Source organism: Rutilus rutilus (genome assembly GCF_951802725.1).
Source record: "Rutilus rutilus genome assembly, chromosome: 2".
Classification (NCBI taxonomy): Eukaryota; Metazoa; Chordata; class Actinopteri; order Cypriniformes; family Leuciscidae; genus Rutilus; species Rutilus rutilus.
Window position 1 is genome coordinate 59751357 of NC_140210.1, and position 19167 is coordinate 59770523.

The following is a 19167-nucleotide window of genomic DNA, read 5'->3' on the forward strand; positions in this document are numbered from 1 at the left end:
ACGGTATATTTTAAATAATTGAATGAAGGCCAGGATCACTGACCCCACCCACCCATTCATTATAGCCATTCAGTATTACAGTGTAATTGAAAGCTATCAATCTTTTAACATTTATTAGGCTTCAACAATATAACTTTTAATTTTAGTGATCTTAAAAAAATCTTAACATAAACCCAAAATAAATGTCACATAACTTAAAATTAATTTGCATAGTTAAAACATTAATTGATTAGGATTTATTGAGTCATTTGCATAAAATTAAGGTGACAAATCTAGTGAATGTGTGTGTTTTCTAATCTGGCACTGAATAGAGTCCCTCATTAAAGGTCCTTCAGCGGCTCTTCAGCTCAGAGTTCAACTTCTAGGTGTGTTCTGATAAGACATTAAAGAAGAGAGGATAATATATCACGGTAAGTTCAGTCAGTCGTTTAATATCGTGGCATGTTATTATATGTACATGGTTCATCTAGGTGCCAGGTGGCACAAAAAAATGCCATATGACCTGGTGAACAATGTACAGTTGGTTTTATGACTAAGTCATTGTCTTCAAATGCTATTGAGCTTTAAATATTGTCGTATTCTGTGTATGATCCCATACTGTAGTGAAATACATAGCAATATTTGCATATGGTTTAACAGTTTATTGTCATAAATATAAAAAATCTAAAAGGTGTGCATCATACTGACACCTAGATGATCAATGTACAGTTGGTTTTATGACTGTAAGTCATTGTCTTCAAATGCTATTGAAGTTAGAAACGTTTATACCAATGTCGCATGTAATTTTGAGACGTCCCTAAATATGCGAATATCGAACATCCAGCGTCAAACCAACTTCATGCCAGTGTGCAATTTTGACAATACCTCCCTCATTGTACGTACAGAACACAAATATTAATATTAAAATATTATTGTAATTCACCTATAGTGTTTTTTCATGTTTCAAAGGTTGTAGTAATTCCCTAGTGACCAGACTGACTTACTACAGGTGAAAACTGTAAAAAAAAAAAAAAAAAAAAACTGCCACAGCCCTACTCACAAGTATAAGGGTCTTTCCTTACCATTAATGATTGGATAACACAAATACATCTGCTTCGATTAATAATAATGGCCAGTGCAGTGGTTGGGATATACGCAAAACTACCAACCTCTGTTGCTATGATTTTTGGAATGACTTATGGAAAAAATGAAGTTTTAGTCCCATAACATTAGTTAATGGAAACGCTGTCATTTCGCAATAGTTTTTTGTCGACATTTAGAAAAAAATCGCAAAAGTTTTGCGCAAATCTGTAATGGAAACGCCGCTACAATTTTGATTAGAAAATCCCTGACATTCTGATGTCAAATCATGAGTGTCAGAGATTGAATATCACTTTATAACATCTTTTTAATGACTTTTCAGATGTTCATAGATCAACAGAGACGGATATCAAACTGATCCGCCTATCTTTGAAACATGAAAAAACACTTTAGGTGAATTACAGTAATATTTTCATATTAATATTTGTATACTGTACATACAGTAAGGGAGGTATTGTCAAAATATCACCTGTAGTAAGTCAGTCTGGTCACTAGAGAATTACTACAACCTTTGAAACATGAAAAAAACACTTTATGTTAATTACAGTAATATTTTCATATTAATATTTGTGTACTGTACTTACAGTAAGGGAGGTATTGTGAAAATTTGACCTGTGGTAAATCAGTCAGGTCTCTAGGAAAATACTACAACAGTTGGAACTTGACAAAAACACTAAACTACAGTAATTTATCATAAAAGCATTTGTTTAATGTACTTGTAGTAAAGAAGAGAACATGGAAAAAAAACATTATGTGAACTACAGTAGTTTTTTTAATAAAAAAAAAACATTTGTTTAATGTACTTAAAGTAAAGAAGGGTATTGTCAAAATTTCACCTGTTGTTAAGTTAGTGTTGTCACTAGGAAAGTAAACCTTTGGAACATGAAAAAGCACTTTAGGTAAGCTACAGTGTCTTTTTAATAATAAAAAAAGTGTTTACTGTATTTACAGCAAGGCAGATATTGGCAAAATCTCACCTGTAGTAGTCTGTCATATTGACGCTAAATGAGAATGCGTTGTCTGGTCACTAATAAACACAACAACCTTTGGAACATGGAAAATACTTTAGGTGAATTAAAGTATTCTATTCGTATTAAAGTATATATTTTCATTAAAATATTTATGTACTGTACAGTAAGGGAGATATTGGCAAAATATCACCTGTAGTACGTCAGTATGGTCCCTATAAACAAACTACAAGCTTTAAACTTAGAAAAAAGCTTTTGCTGAATTACAGTAACTTTTTCCTGAAAATAATTGTGTAGGCCTACTGTACATACAGTAAGGGAGGTATTGGCAAAATGTCACTGGTACTAGTACTTTTAACTAGTAAAAATTATACGTTTCGGTGTAATTGAAAGACGTTCCCTCAAGCATTATGAGTCGTGACTGCGCGTTAAAAGCACTCTCAGGTATAAATATGCAGCTATAATGCACGTAAGGTTATTTTTAACAAATATTTCATGTCGACATAAATTGATTGACTACTGTTAAAAGTAATCTTGGTATTGATATATCTGTAAGACTGCCGACTCTATAGAGCAGTGACATGGAAAAACGAATGTCTGGCGATGGCGAATATCGAACCTAAAACTAACTTTACCTCGCTGACTTGACGACATGCTATCCATGTCACTTAGAAGTCACTGTGCATGTGCAGTGTGTGTGTCATCACTCAAGCTTGTCTCTGATTGGAGAAAAATGACATGTTGCTTGCAACTGTCCCCAGTCTCCCCTAAGTGAAGTTTTCTCACATTTCTATATTTTTTTCCAGTATTTTTCACTATTTCTGACTCGAAGGATAAATGAATTCAGAATGTTTGCTCTGACTCGCTGCGCTGTAAAATACAGTCACTATGTGGTGTAGAAACTCCGCCTCAGGGTTTTCATTTTTCAGGTCAGGTGAGCTCTGATGCACAGGAGCAGGTGGAACAGGTGTTACAGGTGTGACGACTCTCTCCTTCAGGAAACAGATCGTCGAAAACAAGTTAAAACACTTGATGGATGAGGAGAAGACGCCACTTCGGAGACACTCACAAATGTCACACTTTACGGTCAGTTGTTTGCTTCTGATTTGATGTGTAGGCCCAAGGGTGTAGATTTGGTTTGAACATTGGGGGGGTTGAAGTTTGGGTATGCCTCCTGATGCCTCCTTTTCATGTGATCATGGTATAAATATTGGGGGGGTTGTAATGCATAGATTTAAATATTGGGGGGGTTAAATATCCCCCCCCCCCCAACCCCCCCACAAATTCTGTGTAGGCCTACATATTATTATCACATGTGCGTATCCGTGTGTCTGTAACTCGTTTGTTGGCTCGGTTTAGTAAAAACAGAATAGCCTCTAAACCGCCTTTCTTTTTTCTGTTTGATGTCAGAAATAAAGCTTGATTTCTTATTTTCCCATTCATGTATACGACATGAGTTCATGATGTTCAAGTTTATTTGTCATGTGCATAAAGTTAGTGAGAGATTGTACATTGAAACGCTTGTATTCTACAACAGTACAATTATACCTGTCGTGATTATTGATTAATCGTCTGCTTGCTGTTATTCTATATAATCTCAGTTATTTGAGAGAAACACAATAAGTTTTCAGTTTACATTTGAGTCGCCTTTTGCCAAAGAATTAAAAGACAGCTTTCTAAAGTACACAAAGATAGTCAGAAAGACCCTTAATATGAAATGAAGGTTTGTGGGTTTGATCAGACTGCATTCATTTATGATAATAATTTTCACAGCGTTAAAGTACATCATATTGGCATTTTTTTATTATAATTTTATTATGATTCCAAGTAAAAAAAAAAAAAAATAACGGACCAGGCTTAAACTGTAAGTGACATGAACAAAACAGAATTAAATTGTTAATCGTTTCATTCTTTGTATATTTAATCGTCAGCATAACATTTATGATCATGTCAGCCCATATAAAAATATAATTAGACAAATTATAATCTATATATGAGTCAAAATCTAAATGTATTATTTTATTTGAAAATGAAATTACATTTTATCAGACTTTGAGAATTGCCCTAATCTTCAAGATAGTGATTAAACAATGTATTATAAAAATCACCTGTCACGTTTATAAATATATATTACATCAGCGTATGATATTCGGATTGGATAATCACTCAAGATCACTCATTCACTGGTCATCTATTGCCTGACTGTTAATATATTCAGCAAAGCACGTTCAAAATTCTTCAAAATTCAGCCAAACCTTCAACAAATCTAATAGAATCCAAAAATAACTGTTACAAGGTAGGATTGATGAGTATTAAATTAAAGATTAAATTAGCTTTTAAATCATTTTTCACAAAGAATGTTTTATAAAAAGATAAACCTCGCATATTTAAGCCTTTAAATCACTTTTATAAAAAATAATGTGTCAAAAAAGATAAACATTTACAATGATACTGACATTTACAAATACAAATGCATATTAGCTTAGGCAATCTTTTATTATTAAAGGTGCATTGCGCAAGAGTCTGAGTTTTCGCAGAACTACGCCCCCTCTGGCGGCAAGCGAAACTGCAACCAGAGGTGTGCACGCTCACGGACCACACGCACACGCACGCTTGCACGAGCACGAGCTGGTCATAACCCAAGGAGCATCAGCCGCACAAATCTTTTGTTTACAATCATAATGTCTTCAGAGGTAATAAAGTTTTAAATCTGCAAGTAATTTAAAATATGTGAAAGGAAAGGCAATTGAGTAAATAACACACTTATGTGTGAGGGAAAAAATGGGGGTAGTAGAAAACTTCGTTTTTTATTCCCATCTATCTCCATGTTGAACTGTGTTATGTGTTTACTGTATCCACTTATGACTATTATTATGGAAACACGTTCATGAACAATATAAGTTATTACTTTGTAAAAGCTCAAAATAGTAATCATGACACCATACCATACACAGTCGGTCAACAAAGTACACCCAAATCAAATGTCTCAAGGTAATAAACAATCAAGTGGCACTATGACGTTACCATAAAAGCCAAACAGGCTAATCCGCCGAAGATTTGCGGGGGTTTAGCCTGTTTTATTGATCAGCTAAGTAGCATATTCCAATAGCAATACATCGTAATTAAGCAGTAATTTGCTCAAAATTTGTGTCTAAGTATCTAACTTATATATCAGCATTTTATATCACAATCATTCTGAACCTGATCACTGACAATGGTAAGTTAGTAAAACCTATTCCGATTGTACATTTATCTAGCTTACGCTAAAGCATTACACATTTTATGGATCGTCATTTATTGTCATTATTGGCCGTATCAGACATTAGAGAATGGGATATATCTTACCTTTTTATCAAGAAAAAAGCCAACTGAGGATCCCGTTTGAGCCCTAGCAGACCGGAGATCTCTCCATTTGTTGAAAGCCTTCCCTATGTTTACTCTCGTCTTACCCCGACGCCTGTCTGACTCCAATTTGGACCTTTTGTTTGCACTAGACAAAAGTTCTCTTTTTTTTATCTTAAGTGGAGTTTGCGTTGGTGTTTGAAATGAACCTCAAGCCGGTCTCTTAGAATCCATTTTCTACGGAGAATGGCGGCGTCGGCGCATACACAAACCTGCCAGACATATGAGCGTGCCGTGAACGCGCATGACGTCACGCCCAGTCTCAGATTCCGACCCGAATCCCTCTTATTTATTTTACTGTACAGGATTATAGAGGCAATCGCAGTGATCAGAGAAGGGCTCATTCAGCCCATCAGGCAATTGTTTAAGCATGTATGGGTTAGAAAACGGGTATTTTTAACATGAAAAGTTGCGCAATGCACCTTTAATAGTAAAATTCGGTCCGATTTTCCCGTGGCGTCTGACGTTAATGCAACCATGCACCGCGCTCTATCCCTGTATATTAACTGTATTGACAGATGTCTCTCTATATGTCTCTGGGTTTAGCTAGAGACCTTTCTACGTTTGTTGTTTTAAACTGAAAAAATGAGAAGGAAGTAAAAAAAATCGTTTATTTAATATGTCAACAAAACATATGCAAATTCCGTGCGTATAAGAGAATTCCGTTTTCATGTGTAAATTCCGTGATTCCGTCCGCGTTTTCCGCATCACGGAAATCATAGGGCCCTAGTGTAGCTGCTCAGTTCATTGACTTTTGAAAATCAAGTTAATTTTTTACCAGGAAAGACGTGGTTTGATGCACAAAGTTGTTTTTATTGTCTCTTATAACAAAATTATTATTATTTTTTAAATTAAAACCCATGAAAATACAGATCCTGTTGTAAATAATAGAGAGAAATCACTTTTTAAAACTGTTGTTCCATTATTAACCCTTAGCAGATTTCGACTCATATATCAAATAGTCAGTATATATTAGTTTGTATAGTATTGTATGTGTGTGAAGTGAAATAGATGTTCTGACTGTAAACATTACTATTGCTGTAATCGTCACAGAGGAATATGTGCACAACACTGTAAAACATAATGAATTCAGCATAATGATTTATGAGTTGGTCAGGCCTGACAAGCCCATATCTAGTGAAACTTCATCTTCTCGTCTTCATTCTCGTCTTCATAGTCTTTAACACGTCCAGTGTTGTGAGAAGAACAACAGCACATGAGCTTTTAAACAGAACTATGTCTTGATGGGCAGTTTAAAGGGATAGTTCACTTTGAAATTAATTTTTGATATGTTTTAGCTTACCTCAAGGGCATCCAAGATGTAGGTGTCTTTGTTTCCGCAGTAGTTTCAATTTTGATATTTTTAGGTCAAACCGTTCTTGTCTGTCAGTCATATAATGCAGGTCGATGGTCACTGTCTCAAAACACAAGCACAGAGTCCAAATTAAAACAATTCCCCATCGTCCAAATTAAACAATTCCCCATCGTAAGTACACATTGATGGCCTAAGACACGAAACGAGCGGTTTGTGTGAGAAAACGACCAGTATTTATATCGTTGTTATCTCTTGAACACAGCACACGTCCAAATGATCTGACGGCGCGGGCGGGTATAGATATATACATAGATGTCGCCTTGGCTACGGTTTCGTTCCAATGAGCTGCAGTAGCGAAGGCGACATCTAGTGTATACATCTATACCCGCCCGCGGGCGGGTATAGATGTATACACTAGATGTTGCTTGGCTACGGTTTCGTTTCAATGAACTGCAGTAGCCAAGGAGACATCTATTTATATATCTATACCCGCCCGCGCCGTCAGATCATTTGGACGTGTGCTGTGTTCAAGAGATAACAACGATATAAATACTGTTCGTTTTCTCACACAAACCGCTCGTTTCGTGTCTTAGGCCATCAATGTGTACTTACGATGGGGAATTGTTTAATTTGGACGATGGGGAATTGTTTTAATTTGGACTCTGTGCTTGTGTTTTGAGACAGTGACCATCGACCTGCATTATATGACTGACAGACAAGAACGGTTTGACCTAAAAAGATCAAAATTGAAACTACTGCGGAAAAAAAGACACCTACATCTTGGATGCCCTTGAGGTAAGCTAAAACATACCAAAATTTTATTTCAAAGTGAACTATCCCTTTAAGGTGTAAAAGACCAAAGAGATGTTTTTTGCTGTATTAACTGTATTTATAAACTGCTTATTAATGTCTATTAATACTGTATAGATTATGAATTAACTGTTTACTAATGCTTAATTAATTATTAATAGCGTGCAGTTTTTATAAGGTGTTACCAAAACATTTTGTTTATGCAAGAATTGTTTTCAGATTTGCATTCTGCCCCCATGAGAAACAATCAATGGTGAAACATTTATCTCACGCACAACAAACGTATGAACGTTTGTTTCTTTTCTATGTAAATGTGGACTTTCATATATGTGTATGTATTGTGTGGCCGTTGGGCATCCGTTGTAGTCACGTGCAACGTGTTGTGTGACTGTGTGGAATTTCTTTGAACTGCCATGAATTTAATTCCACTTCCTGTCATTAAGTTGGCTTGAGAAAGCCAACTTACTGAAATCCTATTTAAACTTCTTCTTCTTCTTCTTCTTCTTCTTCTTCTTCTTCTTCTTCTTCTTCTTCTTCTTCTTCTTCTTCTTCTGACCCAAAAATGTTCAACTCTAACTCCTCCTAGACCGTTCAAGCTACAAACTCCAAACTCGGGTCAGACCTTCATACTGTTCTGACTTGGTGTGCTATATCTTTTCAGACTGGTTTGAGTTATGGTTTTCTTAAAAATTAATATTAAAAATCATAAAAATCCCATAGACTTTCATTGACCAAAAGTCCATGTCTGTTTGAACTATGTTTAATGTAAACTGCTAGAAGCCATTGATACTCAATTAAGCTTTAAGCTATCTATGTTCTTTCTAACAAATAACTAATCAATCTATCAATCTATCAATCTATCTATCTATCTATCTATCTATCTATCTATCTGTCTGTCTGTCTGTCTGTCTTTCTAACTAATCTATCTATCTTTCTAACTAACTTATCTATCTTTCTTTCTTTCTTACTAATCTATCTTTCTAACTAATCTCTTTCTAACTAACCTATCTTTCTTTCTTTCTTTCTTTCTTTCTTACTAATCTTTCTATCTTTCTAACTAACTTATCTATCTTTCTTTCTTTCTAACTAATCTATCTATCTTTCTAACTAACTTATCTTTCTTTCTACCTAATCTATCTTTCTAACTAACTTATCTATCTTTTTTCTTTCTTACTTACTAATCTATCTATCTTTCTAACTAACATATCTATCTTTCTTACTAATCTATCTATCTTTCTAACTAACTTATCTTTCTTTCTTTCTTTCTTTCTTTCTTACTAATCTATCTTTCTTTCTTTCTTACTAATCTCTATCTTTCTTACTAATCTCTATCTTTCTAACTAATCTATCTATCTCTCTAACTAACTTATCTTTCTTTCTTTTTAACTAATCTATCTATCTTTCTAACTAACTTATCTATCTTTCTTTCTAACTAATCTATCTATCTTTCTAACTAAGTAATCTTTCTTTCTTTCTTTCTTTCTTTCTTTCTTTTTAACTAATCTAGCTATCTTTCTAACTAACTTATCTATCTTTCTTTCTTTCTAACTAACTTATCTATCTTTTTTTCTTTCTAACTAATCTATCTTTCTAACTAACTTATCTATCTTTCTTTCTTTCTAACTAATCTATCTATCTTTCTAACTAACTAACTAATCTATCTGTCTTTATTTCTAACTAATCTATCTATCTTTTTAACTAATCTATCTCTCTTTCTTTCTAACTAATCAATCTTTTTCTTTCTTTCTTTCTTTCTTTCTTTCTTTCTTTCTTTCTTTCTTTCTTTCTTTCTAACTATTCTTTCTTTCTAACTAATCTTTCTTTCTTTCTAACTATTCTTTCTTTCTTTCTTTCTTTCTTTCTTTCTTTCTTTCTTTCTTTCTTTCTAACTAATTTTTCTTTCTTCCTTTCTAATGAATCGTACTTTCTTTCTAACTAATCTTTTTTTCTTTCTTTCTTTCTAGCTAATCAATCTTTCTTTCTTTCTTTCTTTCTTTCTTTCTTTCTTACTAATCAAAGTCGAATGTCTTTTCTTACTAATCTATCTATCTATCTATCTATCTATCTATCTATCTATAAACTGTTTTTATCTATCTATCTATCTATCTTCAAACTGTTTTAATCTATCTATCTATCTATCTATCTATCTATCTATCTATCTATCTATCTATCTATCTATCTATCTATCTATCTTCAAACTGTTTTTATCTATCTATCTATCTATCTATCTATCTATCTATCTATCTATCTATCTATCTATCTATCTATCTTCAAACTATTTTATCTATCTAGCTATCTCTCTATCTATCTATCTATCTATCTATCTATCTATCTATCTATCTATCTATCTATCTATCTATCTATCTATCTATCTATCTATCTATCTTCAAACTATTTCTATCTATCTATCTATCTATCTATCTATCTTCAAACTGTTTTATCTATCTATCTATCTATCTATCTATCTATCTATCTATCTATCTATCTTCAAACTATTTCTATCTATCTATCTATCTATCTATCTATCTATCTATCTACCTATCTATCTATCTATCTATCTATCTTCAAACTGTTTTTATCTATCTATCTTCAAACTGTTTTATCTATCTATCTATCTATCTATCTATCTATCTTCAAACTATTTCTATCTATCTATCTATCTATCTATCTATCTATCTATCTATCTATCTATCTATCTATCTATCTATCTATCTATCTATCGATCTATCTACCTACCTATCTATCTATCTATCTATCTATCTATCTATCTATCTATCTTCAAACTGTTTTTATCTATCTATCTATCTATCTATCTATCTATCTATCTATCTTCAAACCTTTTCTATCTATCTATCTATCTATCTTCAAACTGTTTTTATCTATCTATCTATCTATCTATCTATCTATCTATCTATCTATCTATCTTCAAACCTTTTCTATCTATCTATCTATCTATCTATCTATCTTCAAACCGTTTCTATCTATCTATCTATATATCTATCTATCTATCTATCTATCTATCTATCTATCTTCAAACTGTTTCTATCTATCTATCTATCTATCTATCTATCTATCTATCTTCAAACGTTTTCTATCTATCTATCTATCTATCTTTTAAACTAATCTGTTTCTTTTTTTCTAACTATTTTTTATTTCTTTCGAACTATCTATCTATCAAACTTTACAGTTTTTCTCAGTCGCTTTGGTGCATTTCTCACATCACTATTTACATTTGCACAACAGTTAATGCAGTTCTCAAAACAATTAGTACAAACTGCAAAACCTAGTTGATAACCTGCAAAAGCGTGTCACTTGCTCAAAATGGATAGTTCATTCCTCAAAAGCAAGTATTCATGTCAATGAAAGTGTCAGTGTCATCAAGATGAAAAGTCCTGACACCATTGTTTATGAACAAGATAGTCAAATGGCTTTGTCATGTTTTCATTATGACAGTTTACTCTGTAAATGTTTTCCAATGCAAAAAAGTCAGATCTTGGTGACACTACCTGAAAATGCTCAAGACAGCACTATATACTATTTGCACAGCCATTTGAAAAATACAGTAAAGTTACACACTACTGTATTTGGTGAGGTAACTGAGTACAAGACACTGAATATGTATGTTTCACATTTTTACTGCATATGCTCTTTGCAATTCTAATTTGTTCACAGCATTGTGCAAAAGAACAAATACACCCTTATTTACAACAAACATAAACTCCCTTTGGGTAGAGCTGTGCACAACTGTAAACAATATTGCAGTACATATTGGAACTGAACATACAACATACATAGTACTGTAATCATTCATGCACATCCAGACGTTCCTCTCTGTCTGGCCACATAATTTCATTACATCACAGCGAATATCATCTCTTGCAATCAAAAAAAAGAAAAAGGGTCTTGCTTTTTTCAGGAAAAAAAAAAATTTAAAAAAAATGTGTAAAATTTGCTTGACAGATTTTGACTACTAGTTCAACATTTTTGTATGTAATGACTCAATCAATGAAATGAGGACTATTAGTTTTATATGGAATGACTATTCAGCATTCACAAGTATAGTTAATTTTGACTGACATGGCATAAGCAAATGATAATGTTATAAAACAGCAGAGAGTTGTATGAAAGCAATTGATGCATGTCCAAAAGCATTTGCAATTTGTTGGAAGGAATGAGAAACTGCTACTATGATGTGCACACATGACTAAATGTTGTGGAGGTTGAACTAACTGTTGTGCAAATGTAAATAGTGATGTGAGAAATGCACCAAAGCGACTGAGAAAAACTGTAACCTACTTTAAACATCAAACTACTTTAAACTTATTCTAACTCTCTGGTCCGGCTTTCTCAAGCCAACTTAAAGTTTGTCTCATCAAACTTTTTTTTCTAGTTCCAATTCAAATTCAATTCAACGTCCTGTGGGGCGGAGTAAATTCATGAATTGAATGGAGGCCAATTCTGAAATTCTGAATTTTGCACAAGCCTGAGTCTGACTCACTTTAAACTCATCTATTTTCTTTTTCTCTCTCAGAGTTTTACTAGCAAAGCCTGACCATCGCACACAGTGTTTGACTAAATCAGATGAACTTTTCACATGGTGGTTGAAGAGAAAAGGTAATTTATTATTATTTTAATTGGTTCAATTATCTTTTGCACATTTATAAAGACGAAATTATGGATATATTGTCTTGTTTTCTGTGTTTCTATATCCAGGCCAGGTGTCAGTTCCTCATTACGGAGAAAAGAGAGAGAGTTTTATCTGAAATGATGCAGGAGACTCAGAGATCTTCATCTCCAGATCCAAGCTGTGTGTGTCTGAAGAGCAATCAATCCTTACCTCATCCTGCTGACCTCAGTGATAAACCAGTGACCTCTGACCTCAGTGATGAACCAGTGACCTCTGACTTCAGTGATGAACCAGTGACCTCTGACCTCAGTGTTAAACCAGTGACCTCTGACCTCAGTGATGAACCAGTGACCTCTGACCCAATGTGAGTGTGAACCACTGATCTATGTAGAATGACTGGATGGCTCATGACGTCATAAACAGTGATGCCACCACGCCGCCATATTGGTATTCCCTAGTGAGCTCATGCGTTCTGTTAAATCAATAGGAAATTTTATGATTTGAATGAGAAAACATTGCCTAAGGAGACACCGTTTTTAAATCTAAAGTCTCCCTGTACATTCTTACAACGCAAACATCCTAAGCATTTAAATGAGTATTTGTTTAAAGTCTGAAATTTTTCCTGCTTATTAAAACATTAAAAAAAAACAGCAATTTCTTCACTGAAGAGCTATCTTCACAGGTAGGAAAAACAGTTTGATACTATTGATTAAGTAGTGAATGCTAAAGACCTATATATTTTTGTGAATTGGTGAATATTCAGGTGAATATTGTTTCGTGGCCACGAATTAATAATACCTCAGCACGTTTTACTAATTTGTTCCCTCGTTTTACTATATTGTGGCCACATTTAATTCGTTAAATCAAAGTGAGGGAGGGAATTAGTTAAACGTGTCCACGATTTATTAAAACGAGGGGACAAATAAGTCGTCGTAACGCCAAATTATTTAGATCAGTGGACGAGCAGAGATAGAGAAAGAGAGAGAGAGAGAGAGAGAGAGAGAGAGAGAGAGGGGGACACTCTCTCGCGCACTCTCACCATCTTCAAACAACACGAGCACTGTATGCTCTCCCTCCCTCACGCATATCAACATCAATTGACACGATAGTTAAAGGTCGGAAGACCGATTGTGTTTTATAGATTGGTAGTTTGTTTAAATAAAGTGTTTGATTAGTTAGTAAGTACATGTTCAGGAAATGCATAATACTAATTATATGGGGTAACGGTAAACGCACTCTGCACAAAGCTCTTTTGAAGCTGTCAAAATGGTGTCTCTATTAGACACTTAATTGTGATTATTGCTGCTCTGAGGTTTCTCGGAGAAAACAACACGGCAATAGCGACAATTGTGCATATAAATTACTACTTACAGGGCTTGAATTACAACCTGTGGGCAGTTTTTCTACATCCTTTTGTGAATGTCGTTTTACACTTGTATGCTGCACAGCGGGTCATCTTAAAAGTGCCATCGGAGCTACCAATCTCTGTATAGCGGCCGTTGGAGCCTCTGCTGGTAAGGAATTGTAAGATGGCCGCTTGAACACTTCCGGTGGCTTCACTGCCTGCTGGCAGTTTAGAACGTCATGAGCTATCCAGTCATTATATAGATCAGTGGTGTGAACATGTTGCTAGTTGGTGATTTAACTATAACTAGTGAGTGAAACTAGGAGATGACAGTTCACGTAAGAGCAAAAACACAGTGGATGCATGCTGTGAGATGAGTTTTTATTTTTAACAACTTTAAATCAATGGACAAAATTTCAGTGATGAAAAACTTTGATACTCGTGTCAAAAAATAACACATCAAATACAGTCATGGTCAAAATTGATGGCACCCCTGATAAATATGATAAAAAATGGCTGTAAAAAATAAATCTGCATTGTTTATCCTTTTGATCTTTCCTTCAAAAAATTCACAAACATCTAACCTTTAATTGAAGTAAAAGAACTGAAAGTGGGGGTAAATCACATTATGAAATAAATGTTTTTCTCCAAAACACGCTGGCCGTAATTGTTGGCACCCTGTTATTAAACACTTTCTGCAACCTCCTTATGCCAAGATAACAGATCTGAGTCTTTTTCTATAATGCCTGATGAGTTTGGAGAACACCTGACAAGAGTTCAGAGACCATTCCTCCATACAGAATCTCTCCAGATCCTTCAGATTCACAAGTTCATGTTGGTGCTTCTCTTCAGTTCAGCCCACTCATTTTCTATATGGTTCAGTTTAGGGGACTGGGACGGTCATGGCAGAAGCTTCATTTTGTGCTCAGTTACCCATTTTTGTGTTGATTTTGATGTTTGTTTTGGACCGTTGTCCTGATGGAAGATCCAACCACGGCCCATTATAAGACTTCTAGCAGAGGCTGTCAGGTTTTGATTTTTTACCTGTTTGTATTTGCTAGAATCCATAATACCATGTATCTGAACAAGAAGTCCAGGACCTCCAGCAAATAAATAGGCCCACAACATATAAGATCCAGCAGTGTATTTAACCGTAGGCATAGGGTACTTTTTATCCCTGTTTGCACCAAACACATCTGCTGGGTTTGCTGCCAAAAAGCCCTTATTTTGTTTGATCTGACCACAGAATCCGGTCCCTTTTGAAGATCCAGTCGTGTCTGACCACTGAATATGCTGGAGTTTGTTTCTGGAGGAGCGAGGAGGATTTTTCTTGAAACCCTCCCAAACAACATATGGGGATGAAGGGGTTGTTTGATAATTTTTTTTTTAGGCTTTCTGACCCCCAAGACTCAACTAATCTCTGCAATTCTCCATCTGTGATCCTTGGAGAGTCTTTGACCACTCAAACTTTCCTCCTCACCGTGCATTAAGATAATATAGACACACGTCCTCTTCCTGGCAGATTCGTAACATCTTTAGTTGATTATAACTTCTTAATTATTGTCCTGATGGTCAAAATGGGGATTTTCAATTCTTTAGATATTTTCTTACAGCCACTTTCTCTTTTGTGACGCTCAACAATCTTTTGCTGCACATCAGAACTGTATTCTTTGGTTTTACTCATTGTGATGGATGATTAAGGGAATTTGGCCTTTGTGTTTCCTCATATTTAAACTCCTGTGAAACAAGAAGTCATAGCTGGACAATTTCATGTTCCTAGTCGCCCTGGTGTGCTTAAAAATGTAAATATTAATGGGAATATACTTCAGAGATATTTTTCTCATAAAAAATTCTAGGGGTGCCAATAATTGTGGCCAACGTGTTTTGGAGAAAAACATTTATTTCATAATGTGATTTACCCCCCAATTTCAATTATTTTACTTCAATGAAATGTTAGATTTTTGCGAATTTTTTGAAGGAAAGATCAAAAGGATAAACAATGCAGATTTATTTTTTACAGTCATTTTTGATCATATTTATCAGGGGTGCCATCAATTTTGACCATGACTGTATATGAAAAATACAAGACAGACATCTGGACTGATTTCCTTTATTTTATCATATTTTTTCATCTGTTTTTTTTTTTCTCAGCAGTGTGAATAGAGATGATCAGACTGGAGACCAGGATTCTCCTCAACCAGTGAATTATGAACTACAGAGAGTCAAACACAGACACAAAGCCAGCATGAAGAACAAGTATGAGAGATTATTTGAGGGACTGAAACTCCAAGGGAATGAAACCCTCCTGAACAGGATCTACACACAGCTCTACATCATAGAGGGAGAGAGAGAAGGAGTGAATAAACAACATGAGGTTTTACAGATGGAGAAAACAGCCAGAACACAACACTCACAAGACACTCCAATCTACTGCAATGACATCTTTAAAGCCTCTCCTGAACCAGGACGCCAGAAGAAAGAGCAGATCAAGACTGTTCTCACTAAAGGCATCGCTGGAATCGGGAAAACCGTCTCTGTGCAGAAGTTCATTCTGGACTGGGCCGAGGGAAAAGACAATCAGGATGTAGATTTCATGTTTGTGCTTCCATTTCGAGAGCTGAACTTGATCCAAGATCATCAGTACAGTCTTCACAGACTTCTGCTGGACTTTCATCCTGAACTTCAAGATCTGGACTCAAAGATTTATGAGGAGTGTAAAGTTGTGTTCATCTTTGATGGTCTGGATGAAAGCAGAATCACACTGATGTTTTCAGACGCTCAGGAAGTTTCTGATGTGACTGAGACTTCATCAGTGGGTGTGTTGATATCAAAGCTCATGAAAGGAGATCTGCTTCCCTCGGCTCTCATCTGGATCACCTCCAGACCAGCAGCAGCCAATCAGATCAAATACATCCATCGTCTGACAGAGATTCAGGGATTCAATGAGCCTCAGAAGGAGGAATATTTCAGGAAGAGAATCAGTGACGAGCATCAAGCCAGCAGAATCATCTCACACATCAGAAGAGCAAGAAGCCTCCACATCATGTGCCACATACCCGTCTTCTGCTGGATCTCCTCCACTGTGCTTCAGAAGCTCCTGGAAGAAGATCTGAGTGCAGAAATCCCTCAAACTCTGACTGAAATGTACATCCACTTCCTGCTGATTCAGATCAACATGAGGAATCAGAAGTATGAAGAGAGAGATCCAGAGAAACTCCTGCAGTCCAACAGAGAAGTGATTGTGAAACTTGCTGAAGTGGCTTTCCATCAGCTGATGAAGGGCAATGTGATGTTCTATGAGGAGGACCTGATTGAGAGCGGCATAGACGTCACTGACGCCTCAGTGTATTCTGGGATTTGCACTGAGATCTTTAAGGAGGAATCTGTGATTCATCAGAGAAAAGTCTACAGCTTCATTCATCTGAGCGTTCAGGAGTTTCTCGCTGCTTTCTATGTGTTTTACTGCTATTTAATGAAGAACAAGAAACCACTGCAGCTTCTGGGTGTATTCAGGTCTGATGAAGACTCTCTGTATGATCTACTAACATCAGCAGTAGATGAAGCCCTCAGGAGTGAGAATGGACGGCTGGATCTGTTCCTGCGGTTCCTGCTGGGCGTCTCACTGGAGTCCAATCAGAGACTCTTACAGGATCTACTGACACACACAGAGAACAGCTCAGAGAGCATCAGGAGAACCACACAGTACATTAAAGACAAGATCAAAGATGATGATGATGACATTAAAGACAAGATCAAAGATGATGATGATGATGATGACGATGATGATGGTGATGATGATGATGATGATGATTTTGGGGTGTATCTCTCAGCTGATCAATCCATCAATCTGTTCCTCTGTCTGCTGGAAGTGAAAGATCAGACTCTGTCCAGAGAGATTCAGGAGTTTGTGAAATCAGACAAACACTCAGAGGAGGAACTCTCTCCGTCTCACTGCTCTACAATCTCCTACATGCTTCAGATCTCAGAGGAGGCGCTGGATGAGCTGAACACCATGAAATACAACACATCAGCTGAGGGGAGAAGAAGACTGGTACCAGCTGTGGTCAACTGCAGAAAAGCTCTGTGAGTGTTCAATCATTAATAGCTAAAGAATCATTTTAATAATGCATCTTACATCTTTACAGGGGTCATGACATGGAGTTTTTACATTATTTATTATATTCCCTGAGGTTCACTTATACTAGGGGAGCCAAACTCAGTTCCCTAGAGCAGTGGTTCCCAATTCCAGTCCTCGTGACCCACTGCTCTGCACATTTTGTATGTCTCTCTTATCTGACACACTCAGTTCAGTTCATGGAGTCTCTCCTAATGAGCTGATGATCTGGTTCAGGTGTGTTAAATAAGGGAGACATACAAAATGTGCAGAGCAGTGGGTCACGAGGACTGGAATTGGGAACCACTGCCCTAGAGCACAGGTTTCCAAACCCTGGGTCGCCAGGATGATTTAAGGAAAATGGAGTTACATTTAAAATAAAATAAAAATAATAATTTGTTTTCATAAAATAATAGTCTATAGGGCTGTATAAAAGGAATAAATATGCTAAATATTTGACTTAAATAATTAACAGATTAACAAAAGAAAAGAAAAAGCTGTGTGACAGTATTCTACTGAGTTTGGTTTATTTTTGTGAAGCGCTCCACAAACAAGTCGACGGGAAGGAAACGACAGAAAACACATCCTGTTTGTTTTATTTATCCCTTAATCGCTGTTAAAAAAGGACAACACTTAAGATGTTTGGGGTCAAAATGACCCCAAACTTTTAAAGAGCGATTGCATAAGGATATATACATTTTTTTATATGGAAAACTATATATCATTTTTTTTATTTACTTCTCAACTAAACATTTATGCTGTGTTTTTGTGGAAATTTTGAAGTTTTGTAACTATTTACTGCACAATTGCATAACTAGGCCATAAATTGGCTCATGAAAAAAGATTTTTTAAAGAAAAAATCACTTAAATGATGATCTTAATTAAATCTAAATAGTTTTTGGACATTGCTCTAGGTGTTAGGGATAGAATACTGACATCTGCTGGTTTGTGGAAAAACTTTTGAAATGATACTTTAAGAAAGAAATTGCAATGACCACATATATCCAATAGAGGGCCATAGAGACTCATTCATTTTCACTTCATTTTTCTTGATGCTTAAGCTTCTCCTCACAACTTTATGATATATATTTTGTGAATATTTATTTAAACATTTTGAAATACATAAAAAATATGTAGTTTTGTCAGAATTAGAATTTGTTGTTGTTTTCTGATATATTTTGAATTATCTTGCATTTACAAATTATTATACATACATTTGCAGTAACATTACAAGTCACCACTATGACGTGACTGTAATGTGTGTGTGTTTGTGTGTGTGGGTGTGTGTGTGGGTGGGGGGGCAAGCTTGTTTCATGTTGCACATGTGACATTTTTCAGATTTATGCCTAGTTTAGTTGATTTTATTTGCCAATTTCTATAAAAATGCTCTCTGTTGCAGTGACATACGTGTGTGTTTGTGTGTGTGTGTATGAGATAGAAAGTTCGTTCCACTTTGGGTTTATGCTCTAGGACCAGACCTTGATTTAAATGTAAATTTTTTTTAGA

At 35.3% G+C, this 19167-nt stretch overlaps 1 protein-coding gene and 1 long non-coding RNA gene across 2 annotated transcripts in view; both read left to right on the top strand.

Moving 5' to 3' along the window:
• Positions 1-109: 109 nt before the first annotated feature.
• LOC311286277 lies at positions 110-12444 on the top strand. Its single transcript, XR_014626522.1, has 4 exons — positions 110-410; positions 2978-3134; positions 12107-12189; positions 12289-12444. It is a non-coding gene; the product is annotated as an uncharacterized lncRNA (long non-coding RNA).
• A 3257-nt stretch (positions 12445-15701) lies between these two features.
• Positions 15702-19167, top strand: part of LOC311286239 (NACHT, LRR and PYD domains-containing protein 1 homolog) — an 88182-nt gene continuing 84716 nt past the window's right edge. Inside the window, exon 1 of the mRNA XM_084402357.1 lies at positions 15702-17630. Within this exon, the coding sequence (XP_084258483.1) occupies positions 15793-17630 (1838 nt within the window). The 5' untranslated portion in view covers positions 15702-15792. The remainder of the gene's footprint in view (positions 17631-19167) is intronic.